Genomic DNA, 22,140 nt, shown 5'->3' on the forward strand with positions numbered 1-22,140 from the left:
TGGACTCTTTTAGAAGACGGAATATTGATTGTTTCGTTAATTTTGAAACCTTGCAAGCATTTTTTTGTTTAATCACATTCTACATCGTATTACAGTTTATATACAATTAAAAATTGTGTGGTCAGTCTTTTGCAACCAAATTCCTAGTATAGTTATTAACAAATTATAACACTAAGTCTAACTGTCTAAGAAAAGTGTATACATATGAATTAATTAGTTCTTTGCATACGCAGTTTTTAAAAAACGTTCTTTTTAATTAAATACCATTGATTGAAAACAATCCACTTGTCTTTTCCCTCTAACCTTAATTGCCAATATATTGTGATCATGCGCTGCTTACTAATGGAGATACGTTTTTTGAAATCAAAATTGAACGGCGGAAGAGGAGAAAAATAATTACGGTTTAGAAATATTATGCACCCGGCGTGAACTATCTGTCTCATAGTTTTTGACAAAGATTATAGTTAAAATTTGCGAATTCAGTATACTCCTCATTAAACAAGGATTCGTGTGAAGAGAAGTTGGCGTTGAATGCCAGACAAACTTTAATGGAAACGTTTAATCTGTTTTAATCTTTGCTAATTCTTGTCAGGTGGAGGAGTAATACGACTGCTCTGCTAAACCGTCATGTTAATATACACCTCAACCTTGGTGCGTTATAGACTACGCGTGAAAAGAATGAAGACGCCCACATTATTTTACACGTCTAACACAAGTCTTTTAGACCGATATCGCAAAGTTACCGGGGGTGCGTTCCCTAGATACTAGCGACCATATGCAAGAAATGTAATTTACGATTGCGAATATACCTAAAGCGTTCGTTCTCATTGTCAATATAAGCTTAAGAGTATATTTGCTTTGAATTCTTGCTTCGAATTGTTGTATTAGTCCTTTATTAAACGATACCCATCGTAGATCAGGTGGAGCGCAAGTTGAAACGGAGCCAGCATCTTTGGATCCTATTTAACGTTTACACTACTGGGTTCACATGGTCATGTACGACATCAGTTTAAGTTGTTTTACGCGGGTATCTCTGTCCCCAGAACTATTTCATTTGTCAAAGCAATCATACTCAGTTTGTGGGTAAGACTCGCTTTGACATGGCAAATTTTGATGTCGTGACTATGCATGGAATCTGGTATAGAGTGCAAACAAGCCCTTGTTTGAGCACCATTTTAGGTCATCGATATCAGTCAGAATTCTCTATGGAACATTAAAAAACATAATCCAACATTCGACCAACCATGATATTATAAAATGACATAGCACGCGATTATCTTATTCAACACCTGGACGCTTTTACACGTTAATCATAATACTCTTAATATATATTGTTTGTATGTACACAATTAACCAAAGTTTATATATATTTCACTGGGCTTCACCTACTTCTGTGGCAGTGTATACAACGAAATCTGGCGTTAACACAAAAATTAATAACACAACTGTACATAAACGTCTAGGACGTTGGTGTAAATATTATTCCAAGAGACGTCCGCGTTACGTGTCTATTTTTATACTATATAATATTCAATGCTCGTTCCTATAAATGGAACTTTTACGATATTACATCGCATACGATTTAAAATCGTTTAAATAAATTAACTTAATTTTTTCATATTAATCTGTTCAGGGATTCACAATGAAAGCTACCATGCATATAAGAGTGTTTATATTATAATTCAAGGGATTTTTGCCTGTTGGTATTTACAAATTAATTAACAGTTTAAAATTAAAGTTTTAGTACAAGTATCGCATTATCGAGACGGTAGGAGAAATATCATTCTTGATCTCTTCAGAACCCCTTTAAGTTAATATGGAAAAATATTCGTTGAGAAACAGCAGTAATCTTGCATACCAATGTACTCCTTGCTGGGGTGTATTTTTTGAGTTAAGTAAGTTAGGAAAATGTTTGTACATGACTTTTGCTGGCCAAAACATCGAATTTGCGAACTCGTGGTCGTCTAGCAAAGCATAACAAGAAGCCAGTACACCGTCCACAATGATGTTCCCTTCGTTTGTCAACGGAGCAATTGATCCACGTTCGCTAGAAATGGAGATGCTTGTAACTTCCGCTGCCACCAATTTTCCATCCTTCCGTACCTTAATAAAATCCCCCTTTTGAACCATTTTGGCAAATTGTACATTCCAAAATGTAGAGAATCGTCTTCTCACATATATCAGATGAGACTTTGTGAGGTGCAATACTCTTCTTGGGTTCTCGGTCCGTATGACAAAGTAGAGTACATTCGTCCTGTTCGGTTTATTGTCCAGAAACATAGCCACTTCACTATAGACTATTTCTCCATGTTCATTCATACTTTCTACTTTATCACCCAGTTTCAGCCGATTCATCGTTGTGGTTCTGCCATTTATCAATCTGATCGTTGAATTGCTCCTGAAACATCCCATGTCCGTATAAGGTGTGTGAGGTTTACTGTCTAGAAAAATGAGCCAAAAATAATGCTTCGTGCAAGCGAACTAACTTTCGCCATTGGCATTGCCTTATTGTTTGTAATGAAATATGTGTTGCCTTTTTATTACAAGGGTTAGACTATTTTTATTGCAATGTCAGCAATATGTTAGTTATACGCAAATCGCTGAATCAGTCAAACGGATAGACTATTATATAGAAAATATAAACTATAGAAAATATGCCTATTGTGGATCCTATAAAATATGCCTAATATGAGTATAGACTATAGAAAATATGCCTTAAAATACACATTATTCACATTTCCTAACATTTCGAAAATTCTTTCTACCAAAAACGAACGAGGAGCTTGAGAGCTTCATCCACCATATTGGGATGCTGATAAATAGGGCAATTTTTGCTAAGTCAATAGTAATGAACGTCGGGTAGTTTGTACTCAAGCGTTGACGCCTATGCTAGCATTATAAACTTTTTAGTGTTATGAATCGTGAAAAACAATGGATGTATATTGTATGTACTTGTACTTGTACTTGTACTTGTACAGTTGTAGTCTTAGATTTTTTAATGTAGAAATATGACGAGAATAGTTTGTAATTTGTTAAAATAACCGAAATTACACCTATATGCAGTCGGGTTGAGCCGTCTTTTAAATGCAAAATTCCCTATTATATAGTCGTGCTGTGGTTTTTTACTATACAAACACATTGGATTCTTAAACATGAACATATGCAGCAAAATTTACACTAGTCTTGGCCATACTCAATGATTTCCTCCCCGAAACAAGTACACATTTCCGTTGAAATGCTTTATTAATGCATATTTCAGATGCCAAGATGTGAACATCAGGAAAATTAAATTTTACAGAACCAATCGAAATTTATCCGGCTGCTTTACTGCCTTAAATTCGTGCGTTTGTTAGCTTCTATATTTTTACCAACAACAAAAGACAAACTTACCGACACGCACGGAGGCGTGAACTCTTTGTTTGTGAACGTATTTCACCCAATCAAACCCAGCTTCAACAGCCAATCTTGCAAGAAGTCCTAACTTCGACCTATCCTTATCTGAAGTCGTAATATCAACTGCACGTCCTTCGAAGTGTAGCGATGTTCCACTACTTCTGTGAACCGTTTGTTGGTCCCAAGCTACAATAACCCGAAGCTTTATTCTTGGCCACTTCTGTTTCACGAGTGTTCCTAGCTTGTTCAAAGCATCCATGCATCTCTAAACGAAAAGAAATACAATAAAAATCTTTCGAAACCGCACGAAGAAGGATTAGAAGGATTATATGGTGACTAAGCGGGAATATTGATATATTTTTCTGGTTTGTTAGGAGGACCATAAAGTAAACAACGTTGAAGACAACATGTACTAACCTTACTCATCAATCGCGTGTCACCAGTTTTTTCAGAGTTCTGCTCGAAAACTATACCAGGATTATAATTAGTTTTCAACACTTTAAATGCCCTACTATAATTTATAGGATCGCCTGGTTGTCCACTTGCACCTTGTGAATACTCATCGATGTCAGGAACTTTTTGGTGTAAATAAAACGGCGTACGCGGACTTCTCCTAATCGAACCTCCATTCTTTGGCAAACAGCAGATAACTGGTCTTATAAAACACAGTAAAAGATGCCATATCACAAGGTTTTTCTTCAGGTCGGAAATCATGCTTGTAGTTGATCAATTGGAGAAAAATTGCTGCCCACTCGCTCGTGTGTCCTTTGTGTACTGAGCCTTTGTCGTGTAATGTAGGTACTTTTTTCAACGGCGCGGAGTATGTGCGAAACTTTCACTGATTGGACAATTTGTGCGTGAGCTTTTGCACTTAAGTATGCAAACCTATGTAAGGGAAAGAATTCAAAAATCAGGTACATAAAAGCGACAGCGTCGTGTTGAAAGGACGCCCACAACTCTGTTGATCGGCTCTAATAATGTTTGCATATAAAGTTGAAACGAACGCAGGAAATTAGAAAAATATTCCTCTTTCATTTATGCCGCAAACAATTGAGTTTAGCTTGTGGAATTAACCTTATTGTAGAACAGTCAACTTAGAAGGTATTAGCGGGCCACAGTTGTTTGAACAAGTCTAATTGCCTAGTAAACCACTTCCTAAGATGTTATCCCAAATATCCTCAAGGCCGCCTAGCGACATACCAGCAAGATCTTTGAGATAAACGTCTAACAACTATGCTGAAAGAAATCTCACTTAGAGCATTAACATGGCACAGAAAGGCTCCTCCTACATTTCAACGCCATTTTTAATCGTCCTGTGTTTGTTCAAAAGTAAATTTCACTTCCTAAACTTAATCCCGTCATTAAAGTTCAATGTAGGCAATTATCTCTAAACCTCTAGCCGCTGGAATTAATATGATTTCATTTAGGTCTTTTATTGAAAGCGTTTAAGGCTGTCAGGTTTATGTCACTAATAATGTTTAACATAATCACATATTAAATTGAATGGGACAAAGGTCTCCAAGGCCAATATGCTGAGATGCTTGAAAAGAAATTAATTGGTCTTGCGTCTGGGCGTGGTCAGACGTATTTCATGCGTGCACGGGCTGTTTTGGAAAGCGAATTCTTGCAAAAACTGGCGATTTTACCTGCAAACGTTAAGGCTAAGCACAAAAGTGGCTGTGAAGCACGAATGTGAAGATACACTCTGTTACTAGTATTTCACAACCGGACACGCAATAAACGTGTGACGTTTAAACAATGACAAGTCCACTTTATACATGATAGGTGATAAATTTAAACGTCATCGAACATAAGGTGACAACTGACAGTGCTTATTGAGTTTCTATATTTAACTTGTGGTATTTCGTTTCAACGCAACATAGATAGACCAATTTGGATCGCAATTCCAATGTAGATTTCAGATCGTAGTGTATTCGCTCGAAGCATGTCCGCCAAGTGAAACACATTTCTCCGCACTTTTAGACAATTGACTGCAGCAAAGACATCACTTGAAATTTGTGAAATTGTTCACTCTTCGAGGAATTATTGAAGTTAAATTAGGTTTAACGCGGCGAGGGACCAGGTTAGCCTTTACCTATATCCCTCAAACCATTTGCATGATCTTCAATGCATTAGCAAGAGACGCATATAGACCGTCACAGAATGAGCGTTATTCAAAACATGCTTCTAAATTGCTTACTGTGTAGTGTTTTATAGTAATTTATCATAGCAATCTATCTCTTGTCTAGACAGCAAAACACCTATTTCAGAATTCTAGGGCAATGAATTTGAATATGAATATTTTCATGGCGGCAAAAGTCTGGAGAGAAGGTTTTTAAATCCATCTCGATCAATATCACAATGCTATTAGAAATCGTTGTAAATCATAATACTGTATAGAGCAGGGTTGCATGTCTTGCACTTTTTGGAGTGGCGAGGCATTTTATGAAGCATGCACATTTCGTCATTTGTTATTTCACGTCTTTCCTATCTGATGAACATTAATTCAGCTGTCATTTACAAAAAAAATGACTTGTTGCCTAGTGCAACGACTTTCCAAGTAAATATCAATTTATAAAAGTGATATTTGCTTAGCCAATCGAGTTTAGTAGGTTAGGAGCAATCACGTTCAATATATAGACTTAGGCTAAGGGAGTGCTTTATCGTGCATTGTCAGCAAAAATTCGGACTCAAGTTATGCCATGCCGTATACGTTTTTGTATAATGAACTGAATAAGCCTGCGCAATCATTAGCATATTGTCCGGCCTGTTCCGCCGGTATAGATAAAATGGAATGAGAATTAGTTACTTAAACGAAAATAGAGCACTGACCGTGCTAGTATGATCTTAACCCTAATCCGTAACCTAATACCCAATAAACTGGTAAGGAAAAACAAGGTTGAATAATAGTTGGGATTTAAAGTTTATCACTATCTGGGGAATCAATTATTAGCGAAAATAGCTAACATTTTCAGCCGTTCGAGACCAAGTCATGAAGAGTTATTCTGCTTATTCACACTTGCTTTATTTTGCCTTGTGATGAAGTTCGGGTTTTTGAATGCATCCAAGTTTGTCACAATGGACATAGTTACAGATTTCATGTAACCATAAATTCTTCAGAGTGTATTGGACTTGCGACAACTCGTTTGAATGATTTTTAGTGATGAAAACAAATATTAAAATGAAAATTGATAAAAAATTACACTGTTAATGCAGGAGTTTCGCAAATTTATAATAACCGAAATGCATGTACGGTGTACTAAAAAAACCAAATAATCTATTGTTAGATTTGTCACAGATGACCTGAATGAAGTTGAAAGTACAAAATATTGACCCAAGTGCATATATTAAATATTGCTTTATTGCGTAATTAAAATATCTTAAGAGAGAATAAGTTTGCAAAAATAATTCTTTTGCGTAGTTCGTTCGGTCTTAACGTAAACCACTCCATTATGCATATGATTACAATACGAGCTACGTCAATGATAAATGCACTCGTGCATGGTCTTAACTTGTAAGACCATCGAAATTCCGTAACAATTGATTATTTAATAATTTGCGGTTTTTTGGTGCCCCTGAACCTTAAGCAGCAATGATTGGTAAAAGTAGGCTTGGTAGGTAGCGAAATAATTAGGCCAAACATCATAACACTAGCCCTTTGTTTTCTTTGTGTTCATGACGACACTGTCAATAATCTGACAATTTGGCCCGATGAACTCTTGATAATGTAAAATCACGGGACATGTGTGATCAAGCGACTTAAGTTGGAAACAAATTTTTCACTACGGTTATAATAATTACACTTACTGTATTTTCGTATCCCAGCAGTAGAAGAAGTGCCCGAAAATGACATATTCACCCACAGTGAATTTGCTAATCGTATAACAATACACGAGGACAGGTAGCCGTTATAGATGTTCTATATCCCATGCATGTCCTTTAGCTCTGACGATTGTCACGAAACAAAAATCGTTTTTTTATTTTTGTCATTAAATTCACCTTGACCTTTTAATTTATTACACGTAGCTCAAAGCAATTTTCTTAAAACCAAGTAAATTAATTCCTCTCTAATGCACCAGAATATAACTTTGACTGGTACTGCATGCTGTAGTACACGAAGTTTGAAACACCTAATGGGAAACCATGGAGTAATAGCTGTCCTTTACAAAATGAAACTTTTCTATAAACTTAATTAACAGCTGTGATATTCTACAAAAGAAAAATGTTGTAGCCAATATTTCAATTGAAGTTTCCTAATGCCCTTGAAACGCTCAGAGCAAGGCTGCATAGCGAGTAAATGTATCGTGCAGTGTTTCATTGTCGTTGTAAGTGGACATTACCAGCGCAACACGCTGCTTTCAGCTGAGATAGAAGTTAAACAGTGTATGCTCTCGTTACATTTTTATTCATAGATGAATCTAAAGACGACTTTACACACAATTTTGCATAAGTCGGAAAAGATATAATTTGTTTCCATGACATAACGGTGTTTATGTTAGAAGTATTCATCGACAACGTATACGTAACAAGAACTCAGTGACGGGACATGGAAAAGCTATATTGCCATTGTATTAGATAATATAACATTCATTTGGCAGTTTCCAAGGCAAGACGACTAACTAAAAGTCAACTCACATACTTGTGATTGATGTGATGCGACTTATTACCACCTGTATAATGCTAAATGCGACTGATATATTTTATGCTAAATTCACTATACGTATGTGTGTGCATGCAATAAAGGCCTTTCAAATGTGATTGCTTGCAGGAGGGCTACAATTTTAACTTCTTAACTTTAAGTAATTACAGAATTCGCAAAGCGTGCCTTGATATATGTACGTTAAACCTTATCAGTTTAATAAGAACGTAAATCTATTTATATTTACTAACCTTTTGATATAGTAGAAACAGTTTGTCAAGTATAATGTGCCTGATCTGTCAGCCGGCCAACTTGTTGAAATTATGTCGTGTGAGGATGGTGACATTCTTACAGCATTGTAATATAATTGAAGAACATTAAAGCGGATGGAAAGCGAATATATCTAACTTCAATGGTCCTTAGACTATCACATTTCTCAATTGCAGATACGCGGAAAGGCAGGCGGAGTACCTTCAAAATGTTTAGATTAAAATTGAATTTATTACTGACCATAAGCATAGTCGAAGCGATAATTTCACATTCGCAGTCTTTAATTCGTTATAATTTACACATTGTTATCACCAAACTAGACATAATTATCACATGTACCATTGAGTTAGAACACAATGCAAGGCAGCGTGTAATAGACCATACTGTGTAATTATCTCATTAGAGATAAATATTATTCCGGTTTCTATAGTTTTTGTTTGCTACATGCATAATGGTCGCAAGGCACAATTCTGTCGCGTTAACATTTTTAACACTGCAGGGTACGCTGCATATATATACACTTTCGACCGTGTAATGTTTCTGGTGAGGAGGCCTCGTGTTATTAACACATTTTTCTCATGTCTACTTTCACTTTCTAATATATACATCAGCTATAGTGCAGCAGGTCTAACCATCAGCGTGCCCTCTGAACCGTCGCTTTTTATGCGTATTATCGTATTTCAAAGAAAGTCAACGAATATAGATGGCTTAAGGCTTAACGTTAAGTTTAGTAAATATTTATATATACAGTATTTCTTTATAGTGTATCAAATTAGTTTCTTTTTTATCTTCTAATTAACCTATGTTAGGAATTTATTTTGGGGCGGGTCTAAGAAAAATGAAAAATGTTTCTTTAATGAAACTTTGGATTTTAAGCATTCTCTTTCTCTTGAACTCATTCAAATGTACAAATATAGAATGAATAATTTTATTGATTTTATCACTGAAGTTCAAATTCTTTCTTTGAGAATACTGAGATATCAAGCATGCACTGAATACCGCTCTATACATATCTGATTTGAAGTATATCAAATACTCCTTACCTCTGTGAACAGTCGCTCTCAAAAGTAACAGGAGTTGAAGGACCAATTAGTGTTGGTAATATGTCTTATGTTTCCGGTGTCCGAAACAACTATACAAAGTGTCATTGTGTTTCATCGTGAGAAATATTGCAGGTAGGCTTTTTTCAAACAAACCTAGGAAATATCCATGTCTCATGAGGGAAACATCTGACAATTGTTGTGCAACAACTCTTCTGCCGTCTTTTCAGGCTATGAGCATTACATTCTCAGGGATCTTGTCAAATTGAAACTGCCATAGCAGCAATTAAGTTCATTTGTTGTTGTGAACCCAATCCCTTAATATATATAATCCTGAAGACAACCCTTCCATGATAGCTGTCTGTGTACGATGAAGCAAACACGATGCATACGCCCTTAAGTAGCTCTTTCGTAATTCGGTTGTATTCACGCTACGAGCAATAATATCATTTCCCAGCGCTAATGACAGGTGGAAATGACATGGAAACATTTCATTTTAAAGTGCTTATACCAAAGGCGATTAATTCTAATGTCTAGCCCACACCTCCCGATGTTTTATGGAAAATTGTTCAGTTTTATATTGATAAAATTGTCATTAACTAGCATTTGAAGGTCATTTGATTTGGCTTCGATAGTTTTTTAAATACATTATTTTCGATTTCACTTTTCGTCATATCTTTAGCTTTCGCAATCTAGAAACTCATTATATATTGTGACGTCATGTAAGTCATCTGTATATTGTGTGTCTCGGGGCCTTCATGAATTCTACTTACTGTACGTTTTTACATACGATCGACGGACTTACACGAGTAGTTCGAGCTTGATAATTGTACGTACCATAACTCATGTTTTACTGCTTATCTTCTTTCTGTTGAAGATAAGAATTGTTTTCATTCACAATTCTCGTCAATTTAATTGGTTTGTTTCGTCATGTGATGTATATATTCACGTGACTAATGCACGTGCATCTGATCGGTTTGAGTTATTTCAATTTCATGGCATGAATAACTCTGAAATATAGAAAACTGTAAGATGCACTCGTTTTGCTAATGTATAAAGACAGAAAAATCAAAATGAGATAACATGCATGAAGTTTCACCATTAATCTAGTTCCCAAGATTGTGACCAATAAGAATGATATAGTTCAGTCTTCAGATCAGAAGATGTCTTCCCATCGATTCTTTTAGTTGTCTAAGACGGACGCGCGTTTAAGTCTCAACAAACTGCCATTAAATGGCATAAAAGAGGTAGCTGTAATTATCTTGTTAACTGTAAAGAGGTAGCTGTAATTATCTTATAGAGGTTACCAACTTGTCTTCGCAATTGACATAAGTTGTTAGAAATTACTGGAATGAGAGCGATGGAAATTTTGATGAACTGTTGTCCGTGGTGACTATTATATTCTCTGTCATGCCATGTCTCTTAGGATTTAATACGACCTTCTGTTTAATCACCGACAAACATTGCTATTTAATGAAAGAATGACTGATCTCGATTTTGCTAAATATCAATTGCCTAGGGATAGTCTAAATACATGCGATGTATCCGGATATTTGATGATACATGCTTGGACGCGATGCAATAACGTTACCCCCTCGCCTTATATAGGAAGTTTTAATCACAAAAGATCGAAGTGGGGCTGTGTCGTATGATAAATACCTTAAAAGGTATTTAACACATCATTCTTCTTGCTTCACACCATAAAGTAGATTGGAAAGGAAATATTCAAATTGCTTCATACAATGCTTATCATACAATAAATAAAGTATATGGAAGAGAATTGATAGCCAGTTCTTTATTTTTGCGTCAGTAGGGAGCACATGCAATGATTCGAACCACACTACAATCTGGGTGCATGGCCGTCTTGAACTTCAACGTAAAAAGAAATATGTTTTCTTCCTAAATTTGGTTTCTTCAAGTTTTTTCCGAAGTATAATCTGTTTGGATTTTTACTGGTAGTGAAACCATCTAAATTAGGGGTTTCTTTCTAACCCCTGACCCAGGGTTTACATATAAGGACAAAGGATTTTTCTATATTTAAACTCTGCCTAACATGCCGTTCGGATGCACACCCTATGTCAGTGAAGACCCAGAGCCTCATCGCTGATTCAGATTTCATAACTCAACTTATCACGAGTGTACGTGTTTATTTTATTCGTGTTTTAGTTTTATGATGACAAACATTTTGTTGCAGAATACGACTTTTTATATAAATTCTCTTGCGCTTTCCATGCCGCGATGAATCAAAACTGTTGCAAAAACGTATTTAACCTCTAAAAAGCGTCACTTATTCCCGTCCAAACTCAAATATTAGTTCCATACAGGAGCTGCATTCAAACAATTTCAGCGTAAAACGTTTTAATGGTGTCACAATTGCAAATCAGTTTTATTCATATACGAATATAATTGCATGCAATTAAAGAGGAAAATTATATGATTCGGTCACTTATCAAACTCAACGTAATATATTTTAATATTTTCTATATAATACGAGTATAGACTGTACAGTTTCCACCCGGTAACGTTCTGCATGGCTTTGCGATGTTTGGTCGCAAATAGAAAGTTAAAGACATTTAAGATTGACTTCTACTGGATAAAATATAGAGCTAGCAAACACTATAAATGGTAAAAACTGCTTTGAACAGAAGAACATATAAATTTAACAGCGAAGAAAAGGAATACCGGTCGAGATGATCCACTCGGTAATAAACTCCATATAAAAGGAAAAACAACAATCGGAGAGATAATTTAATTACCTTTGATCTCTTGTGTGTGGCAGAACGGGTTGAATTATATTAGATGTAAACTCGGAAGCGAAACGTATCACTGACTGAAAAAGAAGAAAAGGTAAATTGGTTAATAAACGCCAGCTAAATGATGTACAAATGGCATGTAGAAATATTTTTGTTGAATGTTTGTCATCCTTGATGTTACTATGCCTCAAAAACCAGTGGTTTTGTATAATTTCAGCTGATACCATGCATTTCAACGCATGCATTGTCCATGGAGTAGAACTGACATGTTGCAATGATTGCTTCTAATAAATTACTCATTATTATATATACGCTATGGAAAATAGTATAATTTATGTTTTCCTTGAACTGACTAAACTCATTTAACTTATTTTTAAGCGAGCGAGTAAGATTTTGGAGGGAACAACCCTGGTTTATTTAATGAGTTTCTTATTATAGAAAGTTTACATTGTATAAACAGTGAATTGGCAGCGCGGCTATTAAAAGTTGAATACACAGACAATAATTAAAACTTTCAAACCATTTATAATTTGCATTCTTCGTATACAATTGATATACCAAAGGAAGAATGCGCGTATTCTCTGATATGCTTAAAGCTCATCACCACAAAGACTTTAGCACCATTAATACCCACTGATTTAAACATAACTATTGTTAACTCTTGCTTCAAATTTGAAATCAAGCGATTTTTCATTTAATTTGATTTCTATATCCTTTCCTCTTGACATTTAAGCCTATTCGATATGTGTTCTAGAGCAACCGTAAACCACAACATAATATACAGAAAACGAGTTACAAAGATGCATGAACAGCTTATTTTGGTGTCGAGAACTGATGAAAAGAATTGATGCATAGTCACATAAATAGACGACAAGCAAAACTCACCTCGCATATGACTTCAACTGGGTTCTTGTTCACTTCTTGACTAAAGACTTTGTGGGTCGAGTAAGTTTTCGATCTTCTAAAAATGATTAAGAACCAAGCCTTTTATCAATTTGCTGACACACGAATCTCTAATATTGGCCTTTATTTTAATTGGCGTTCACCGTTACAGTAATTGCTATAGCCTTGTATAATTCTCGTACGATGCGTAATATATGGAATGTGACTTAAGTATATAGTCCTTAGTGGACGAAGTAACACAAAGTTAACAAACTGAAGGTTCACAAAAATTGATGTAAGACTCAAGCAAATTTGGCAGTTTTGATTGATCGCTTCACATGACGTTAAGTTTACAGCAGCAAAACAGCATGTGGTTGAACACTGTGTGCTTATCACGCTATTAATACTGACAGATATATCTAAGTATAAACCCGCTAAAATGCAACGCTACATTACATAAGCATAGAAGGAACGTGGGATTTAAGAGGCCTGCAAACCAAACTTACCCAAAGATGAAAATGGTTCAAATGTGTAATATGAACTAAGAAAATGATTGTGTTTTTTACGTTCTCTTCACATTTACTATCATAGCCTGTAGGTGAATCTTGATAAGACATAAGATGTGGTACACATTCGCATACGAATAAACAGGAATCGTGTCGGGGCTATTAAAAGATGAAGAAAATAGTGTAAGATAGACGCGTTTTGAATGTTATTATAATTCAATTGTGACGGCAAGAAGTATGCATGCATGGGAAAAGCCGCTAGCGTTCTGAGTCAGTGTTTTAAATTACAAAACGCCAAAATATAATATACACTGGAACAAAACTCATGCATTGTTATATATTGCTACAGAATGCCCATATTCTTATCTTTGGATGCAATATCTAATGATCCTGTATACGTCGTTTTAATTTCATTGCGTTAGTCGGAAATGATCAGGAACAAAGTTTAACATGACTGCACACTTATTCAAAAGCCAGGCCAGGGTCATTTTCTTAAACTATGCGGACATATATATTCGTCTATATAATCGTGATAGTGTATCTTATCACCACAAATCATCTCTTAATGATCTACCAACATGAGCATCCAAGGGGATATCAGGTCTAGTTCTTCAATCGCTGACGAACATTGTGTCGAATATAACCGCCCAAATCGTAAATCTGGTGCGGTAATTAATTAATCCTGAGTGGCTTAATGATTGCGCCGTTTTCATTATATTGACCGTGAGTTTCGGCGCACTTTAGTAATTAACCCCGATATCCTGCTTGTTCCGGGAAGATTAATCCAAGTGTTAAACGGTCTTCAAATTCTTTTCCTCTAAACCTAAGGATGAGCCGACGACGCGACGTACCTTTAAATGTTTAGGAATTAACAATTTTGCAACACAACACCGCCAAACAAATGAATGCGACTTGATTTCCTCCTCAATTTCAATAGAATTATGAAATCCGTTTTCTATTCCTTTAAGCGTGATTTTTATACAAAAGAAATTATTTCGGTTTAGAGCTAATGACAGGACTATCGCGAAAATCTTTGGCGACAAACAATTTGTCGTAGAACTTCAAGGCAATTGGAAGTAATAAAGAATCTTGGTGGTATTTCTATCTTATGTTGTGGTCTTGTGGATGCAACTAATTATGCTGTAAAAATTTGCAAGTATAGGGCTTAGCAAAAGCAGGAATCATACTTCAACAGATTTCAAATAAAGTTCACAGTCGATAGTCAGATTTAATTAAACTGCCAAATCCTGTGGAGGATAGATATCTATTAAATGTCAATAGCTCCTGCGGTGATTCCCAACAAGCGTTTTATATGCTTATTGTAATCTTCTCACAAACACAGCGGAGCATTCCTGTGACACTGAGAAAACGACCGGGAAATGCTGTTTACTAGCTGTGTTTTTCTCACTAATTTTGTTTACTAGATTGAGAGTAGCTTCACACCAAACTGCTACCACACGTTGGTGCGTGGGAAATACAATGATTCAACATAAAAAAGGCCCTAAAAGATATTCTTTATTAGTGATCGATATGAAGGTAATAACCTTTTTATAGCCTCAAGTAAATTTTGGTAATACACAATGACAGTTAAGACAATGCTCTATGAAAGTCCTAACTATATTTCCCGTCGACTTCGTTGTTTGAAACTATAGTATCGACGTTGTGGCGCTGTTATTGTTAACTCACACCACAATCACATTTCGTTTGACTTTCCTACGACAAAATAATCAACGTAACAAGTCTCAGCAAATGCGTGCTGGGTGTAATTGTTTTCACTACAATTGAACTACACTGTTGCAAGCAAGACTGTGCGAAAACAGTGCGAAAGAAAAATAATTTATCATCATCCAAAGCTCGTTCTAACTTGTACTTCCTACCGCTGTTTTAAGGTCGGAAATCTCACAACATGAAACGTCGTCTCATGGGAAATGGCGAAGAGAGACATTTTCAAAAGCAACCTCCTACGCCTGTCGCCTCACCCGTGATAAAACTGTATTCTATATTGTATACATAGGAAGGCACGTATATTCAGCAATAATGCTGTCACTCGGCTTGTGGTTGCAATTATACCTATCAAGGTGGGGAAAAATTCCTCGGTTAGTATATTTTTAGGAACATGAATTTTCCAACTGATGGGAACTTTGTAACAGCTACATTTGTTCTTTAAGCAAATCAGTGCCGTCATATTTATCAAGTGATATGCTTTTTTCGTCGACCCGAGCTGTATCTCATGTGAATACAGTCTTTCACACGCATGCATGGGATCAGTAAAAAAAATTGCCAAAACAATTGCTATTTTGAACATGTCTTTAAAAAGAAATGGACTACTAAAAATAGAGTCTTCCGAACTCACAACGTTAAAAATTGCTTTGAACTTTATTCTTCGGAATTACTTCTGAATTGCTTATACAGTCCATAGAACCACATGTGCAATCAGTGTTTTTATCCGTCGAATATAAAGGACTCTGGTATAGAGTGAACTCTAAAGGACTGGAACGATATCTTGATCATGCACCCACCATTTTGCATCCTCAGTTCTGGTAAAGAGAATGCCTTTTTTAAATGATTTAGCCAGGTCTTTTTTATTATTGGTCGTTCCACAAACTCAAGAATATACTATGCCTACGATAGTTAAATCGAACTTGTTGCGGATGTAGTTCGCGTTGATTTTCAGAGGATATTCATATCTATGCTCGAACGAGCATGTCTGGGCCCCAAACTTCGCATTTTATTGCTGACTCACTCATCTTCCTGTGATAGACATACCGAACTAGGATTACAAAATGAGGCGTGGGTTGAGTGACACCGCCCTAATAATTGACCACTTGTTCCCAGTGGAAATTAAAGTCGGTTCTAAAGTTTAATGGCGCCACAAAAATATCATTAATGATTCGATTTCGTATTCAATCCTGTCATTATCGTGAAATATACCGGCGTTGCATACTGGAAAACAGTACTGTAAACTGCAAGAAAAAATACTGAAAGGTTATTCTAGACATTCCAGAGCTCTTCGAATTTTCTCGCTGCATATGTATGCATAGACCTAACTATGATCGCACATGGAGGACGTTGTTATACCTTAATTCAAAAACGTTTCTATATCCTTGATGGAACATTTGTCGTTTCTTTGAACGCCTCTCTAATCACTACATACTGTTTCTACTGTCAAGTGTCAATAGAAAATACTCTGATTCATTGCATAAGAAACATACGAAACATTACGAGCGTTCACGAAGGCAGCACGTTCACAAGTACTCGACAACGATAAATGTTAGACAACATATTCACATACTTTATAAAAAGACAATCACTGCATAAAATACTAACCTGTTCAGTACCATATCATTGATCTGAACAAATGAGGCAAATATTTGTCAATTCTGGACGCCTTTCAGCTCTAAGTAATTTACAGCACTGAATCTAATTCACAGATTTGTATTTCTTTAACAGGCCATGAAGCACTAAAAAACTAATCACGAGTAACAAAAATACACTTGCCCCCCTCTAAGCAATCCGAGACTCAGTTTGAGGTAAGTCATTGAGTCATTAAAAAGAGGGAATAAGTGGAATAATACCAAATATAGGTTTCTTACGTTAGCACTGAATTTTGCATGCAAATCTCACCCTAAAAATTCGGGTAATTACTTTGACTTTCAAAGAATTCAAGTTTTCAAACAAGTTGACCTGAATAACAAGGTGTCATGGATTAAAATATACCTTATTAGTATAAGCTTAGTCAAGTACTAACGCAAATGCGGCATTCTGATTGGCTCAATGGGTTTTTAACACATTAATAGTCAAATCGCTGGAAATATTTTTTTAATCTCAAGCTATAAAATAACTGAATTTGATGAATATTGAAAGTATGTTTGGCGTAAAGTATTAGCGTACTATCGCTGGACGTCATTTTTTGCTACGCACTAACAGTCAGTGTTGAGTGCATGTTCCTAGAAATTAAAATACTATATGATGTAGTTTATCTATGCAGTTAAACTCTATATTTCGATATAAATAAATATCTTGAAGATGATTCCGATTTTTTGCACATCTCATAACCGAAGTAGATATCTTGCAACCGTGCTTGTAGCTACAGAGTTTCATCTCCTGGAGATGATCAGTCCGATTTTTTGCATATCTATAATATCTAAATCAGATATCTTGTAACCGCGTGATTGAATGATATTAAGTTTCGTCTCCTAAAGATGATTCCGATTTTTTCATATCTTACAACTGAATCAGATATCTTGACTTGTAATTATAACCGTGCTTGTAGCTACTGAGTTTGAATTCCTTGAAGATGATTCCGATTTTTTTCATATCTTATATATCATTATCAAATATCTTTGAAACTGTTGTACGGATTTAAATCAAAATATATTCGATAGGATTTGAGTTTTATCATGACTTTTATCATGATTGTGTATTCGTCAAAATGTTTTTTTTATCTATTTAATGAATCTATTCTATTAACATTTAATGTCAGTATGACATGTGACCCTTTACGTTTAAATTGGAAACAGTTGAAAAATTGAACTGAGTGCACATTTACCGTGTGAACACCTAAAACAGGAAAATTCGAGCAATTCTTTCGCTCGCCGGGTATAAATATTGTGTCAATCTATGTGAATTAAGCTGGAACTGACCTTTACTTATATGTACTACCCTCTGTATTTTTCGCTTGCATATGGATTTCACTGATGTTAATGACCGTTCCCTTGATACCAAAACATAGCTACCAAGTAGCAAGCGATGTTCTTCAGTTTCCGTTTTAAGATGTCTCGATCAGTCTCGACGTCCTGTTTCCAACGGCAATGTATATTCAGTTTTGTTAACAATCTCTTCATTTAATAGATTTCTATATTTAATAGTTATTTGTTAGTGAGACGGATCTCTGTGCGAATTTTCTGAATTTGGCATTTAGCTAGCTATTTATGGTCCCTCAATAATAGAAACGGTTTTAACTTTAAGTGTATGGAAATAATGGAATTGTTTTAACCGCGAAAATGTACCGGTAAGAAACCTTTGAAAACTTCGATTGTTCTCTTATGTTGAAGAGATAAAATATTGGCCTTCACATTGCCAGAGTATTCGACCAGAGTGACCAGCATTCTTTTTGGTCTATGCAACATCTTTATATAAATTATATAATATGATTATTTTTACTTTTTCTCTGCATGGAATATGGATTAAAAATAGCTAGGCATGTTATCTTTTCAATTTTGAACTAAATGAAGTGATGATATTACCCATTTGGATAATACTTTTTAACATGGAGGAAAAAGAAGTAATTAAACACATTGTTTAAATATTTACAAATATCATAGCATTAACCATTGTGGATTGAATTGGGATTGTTATGATAGCTTAGTGTAATAAAAAAACATACACATGCAAACATTGCTGTTTCAAGCATGAAAACACAGTACGAAGAACACTGCCTAAATTTCCTGCGCTATGCCGGTTTCATTTGTTTATCTTAAATGGCAACAGTAATTCTTGTGGTGGGAATTTATTTGGTATGTTAGTTAGTTGAATTGAATATCAAGTTTCTTTCTTGCAGGAGTGTTATGTTAAAATAATAAACTTGTTGCACCGGAACACAAGTCGTAGCACTAGACAAGAGCCTTCCTTCGATACAAACAGTTTCAGTATTAGGCTTAATCAATATGGAGTTTGCCCACTCAATACCAATTATGCCCTCTTATGGCAATGAACATAACGATTTACGTAATCGATGGGTGAATAATTTGTTAACCTTATATAGCGACAAAAAGTTTTTAGTTTTAATAAAAGAATTACTTTTAACTGTTTATAACATCCTAATATATGGACTGCTGTTATATGAGTTTCCTTATTAAGCCACACGAAGCTACACTCATTAATAGCTGCGCACGCGCCGTGCAGCCATGCAGGGGAGCACGTATTTTGAAAAGCTCAAAGACTGAAGTGTCATCAAAATTTGTTACAAATGGTTGTCTAGCATAAAACAAGTATGTTCCGTCTGTAATCGGATGTCATGAAAGATCGTACTGTGTATAAACAAACCAGGAAACGAGCTTGTAATAAATTTCATCATTTGTCTGTAATGACTACATTATTTATCATTCATAATATAACTTGGAGGGTCGATTCCTTTGAAGCTGCGATTCGTCTTTCATTATAAGTATAAGCACGGGAAGCTTTGTTTTAAACATGTACTGATGAGTTGCCTGTGTGGGCAGGGCTCTACAAAATATTGCCGTCTACCTTGGCTTTGGGGCGGAGAAGTCAGACGAAAGGTCTGGGCCTTTGCTCTTTAATGCGATAAAAAAGTCATCACACCGGCACTATTGTTTCTAATGTTGGATAGATATATGTTAGCTGCACTAAAAATACTGAAAGAGTACTTAATCTGCGAGAGAAGTACTTTGTATCGCTGGAATATTTAAGCAGTCGGATGCGCTTGCAATTACATGATGCTCAAGTATTTCCGCGGTTACTTATTCAGCTACGTGGGAAACTAGTCTTTGGTAATTAATGGCTATAAAATACTTTAATACAACGAATTGATGGAAATTACTCCCCAGTCCCTATTATCACAATGTTCAAACAAATTTCGGCATATTATACGGAGTGTCCCCAAAAAGGTGACTCTTTGAAATCAAACTTTTTTTATTCTAACACCTTGGTGAAGATGTCAATCTCACGATTGCGTGATTGACAACTCCCACACGTGTACAAGTGCAGTTGCCTACAGTTGTATCTCTAGCGCGATTAAAATGCATTTTAACTAACAAGGGAGCATGCAATATTCATGTTTTAAATTGATTAATGATTCACTTTATATTCTGTCGAATTACAGCCGCTATATCTTTATGAATATAAACTAAAAGGACAGTTTTTCTTCATTATTCCGTATTATAAACTATTCCCGAAAGAGTGGCGCCAAATGGTCATGACCATGAAAGTGAACTAGGAACATTGATGTGAATTCAGAAAACTAGCTTAGTTGACTGATATGCGGAATCATGTTGTTGTTTCTACAGAGAAAACTGTTCTGTAAGACGTACAGTGCTAAGCTTTATACCCGAAAGAAAGAAAAAAGGCTCTGTTGCAGGATACCAAGATTTATCACTTGTAAGGGCCGTCTTCCCCTCTTCCCAATAATGGTCGACGTCTACCCTGATACACTTTACGGTGCGTCAAAAAGATTAACTAACATGCATGTACAATCACACGCAACGTACGTTATTCCTGCATGGGTACCAAAATGCAGAAAAAGAAAATACCTTGGACGAGCCGCTTCTTTTCATATCCGTTATGGCTAGCTGGTCCCGTTTCAGTCATCCTTGTCCTCTTCGTAGAGTTTTGAGGTTCAGAATTTTTTGTTCGTGATATGCATAATCTGTGGAGTAAAAGAACGGCAAGTGATATATTTGAAGAAGCTGCCACGCATGCAGTGCCCCCTGGTGAGCTCGGTATAGTCAACTAGTATATGCATAACTTGGGGTGCTTTCTATTAGGTGCCGGCCAAAACTGAGAGTCAGACTAGAGCTATTTGGAATTTGAAAAGGAATATTTCGTTTAGGATAACATCATAGCAATAAAGTTCGCTATTCCCGGCAGTAATTAAGCACGTGTAGAATTGCGGTATATTCAACGTTAACGTGATATTTATTATGATGTAAAAGGACTGATCTGATCATTTTTCATATCATAAGTGCGTGAAGGAAAACGCACGTAGTCATTTAGGAAGTTACCAATCGTACTCACTGTGATCGTACTTCGTCCTGTTATTTAGAAACGCGTCGTTGAACTTCACTGGTCAGAGACCGCGTTCTAAATCAGGTTAACATCCAACACACGGTGACTCATGCGGTCATCAGGTGGGAATGAAATTGTCAGTTTATACGAGCTGAAATTGAAGAAAAAACACGCATTAGTTGTGTAAGCAAATTATGGGAGAGGTGAAAGAGAAAATGTAGTGATGATCTGTAAGATCTATAGAAGTCAACCAGGCAGTGCTTGCTGAAGCGTGTCTCAATTAATGGTCGGTAGATTAACGTTCTTGCCGAATTTACTGAGCTAAAATTGAAGATAAACCGTAAACGAAACATAAGCTACCCAAATCAAACCTTTATAGTTATTCTACCAATAGTTATGGAGCAAGACTAAGAGCATGTATAAATGTACGAAATCTGAGACCATATATATTGTTGGTATCGATAGGCTTAGCTATTGATATAGCACATATTCATTTCACTTAATATATCTATTGAAAACTGTACTTGAAAGCAACATCGAAATTGCAATCATATGACCAAATGGCCTAGCAAGAATTAGGTTTTGAACTTGCCTCCCAAATTAGCAGCCCAATATTGATAAATTTATTCCTATTGACTTCTGGGTACAGCACTTAAAACCCTGAGATTCATCTTAGAATTATGATCCTTGCACACTCGATCACTCTTGTGTTTGTATTTTACAAACTTTAGACTACTGGCAAATTTGACAATAAAAATGTAGGCCTTAACTTTCCTAAGAGAAGGAGAAGCACGTGGATTTTACTTTTCATGATACATACCAATTTCATCAGTGCTCGGCCTTTGTATTGGTAGCCTGAATATGTGCCAATAAATTGAGCGTGTATAGTGTAAACGGGGCTTCTGTTTAAACAT

General features: G+C 35.8%; 1 protein-coding gene and 1 long non-coding RNA gene across 7 annotated transcripts; both read right to left on the reverse strand.

Annotated features, from left to right (window-relative positions):
* Positions 1 to 1,220: 1,220 nt before the first annotated feature.
* LOC114543931 (sonic hedgehog protein-like) lies at positions 1,221 to 14,107 on the reverse strand. 6 transcript variants are annotated; one of them, XM_028562799.1, is made up of 7 exons: positions 14,033 to 14,107; positions 13,484 to 13,642; positions 12,981 to 13,056; positions 12,099 to 12,172; positions 3,811 to 4,278; positions 3,391 to 3,658; positions 1,221 to 2,441 (listed from the first exon to the last, which is right to left on the reverse strand). In XM_028562799.1, the coding sequence occupies exons 5-7, from the start codon at positions 4,105 to 4,107 to the stop codon at positions 1,807 to 1,809; spliced, it is 1,200 nt and encodes a 399-aa protein (XP_028418600.1). In that variant the 5' UTR covers positions 4,108 to 4,278; positions 12,099 to 12,172; positions 12,981 to 13,056; positions 13,484 to 13,642; positions 14,033 to 14,107; the 3' UTR covers positions 1,221 to 1,806. The 6 variants fall into 6 exon arrangements, with proteins under 6 accessions (XP_028418600.1, XP_028418547.1, XP_028418696.1 ...); XM_028562746.1 differs by lacking the exon at positions 14,033 to 14,107 and having other exon boundaries at positions 13,484 to 13,973; XM_028562995.1 differs by lacking the exon at positions 14,033 to 14,107 and having other exon boundaries at positions 2,280 to 2,398; positions 13,484 to 13,973.
* A 3,703-nt stretch (positions 14,108 to 17,810) lies between these two features.
* Positions 17,811 to 21,363, reverse strand: LOC114522012. Its single transcript, XR_003686854.1, has 3 exons — positions 21,236 to 21,363; positions 20,752 to 20,867; positions 17,811 to 18,338 (listed from the first exon to the last, which is right to left on the reverse strand). It is a non-coding gene; the product is annotated as an uncharacterized LOC114522012 (long non-coding RNA).
* Positions 21,364 to 22,140: the final 777 nt, after the last annotated feature.

Source organism: Dendronephthya gigantea, unplaced genomic scaffold (assembly GCF_004324835.1).
Source record: "Dendronephthya gigantea isolate DGI-Jeju-01 unplaced genomic scaffold, DenGig_1.0 000000F, whole genome shotgun sequence".
NCBI classification, from domain to species: Eukaryota; Metazoa; Cnidaria; class Anthozoa; order Malacalcyonacea; family Nephtheidae; genus Dendronephthya; species Dendronephthya gigantea.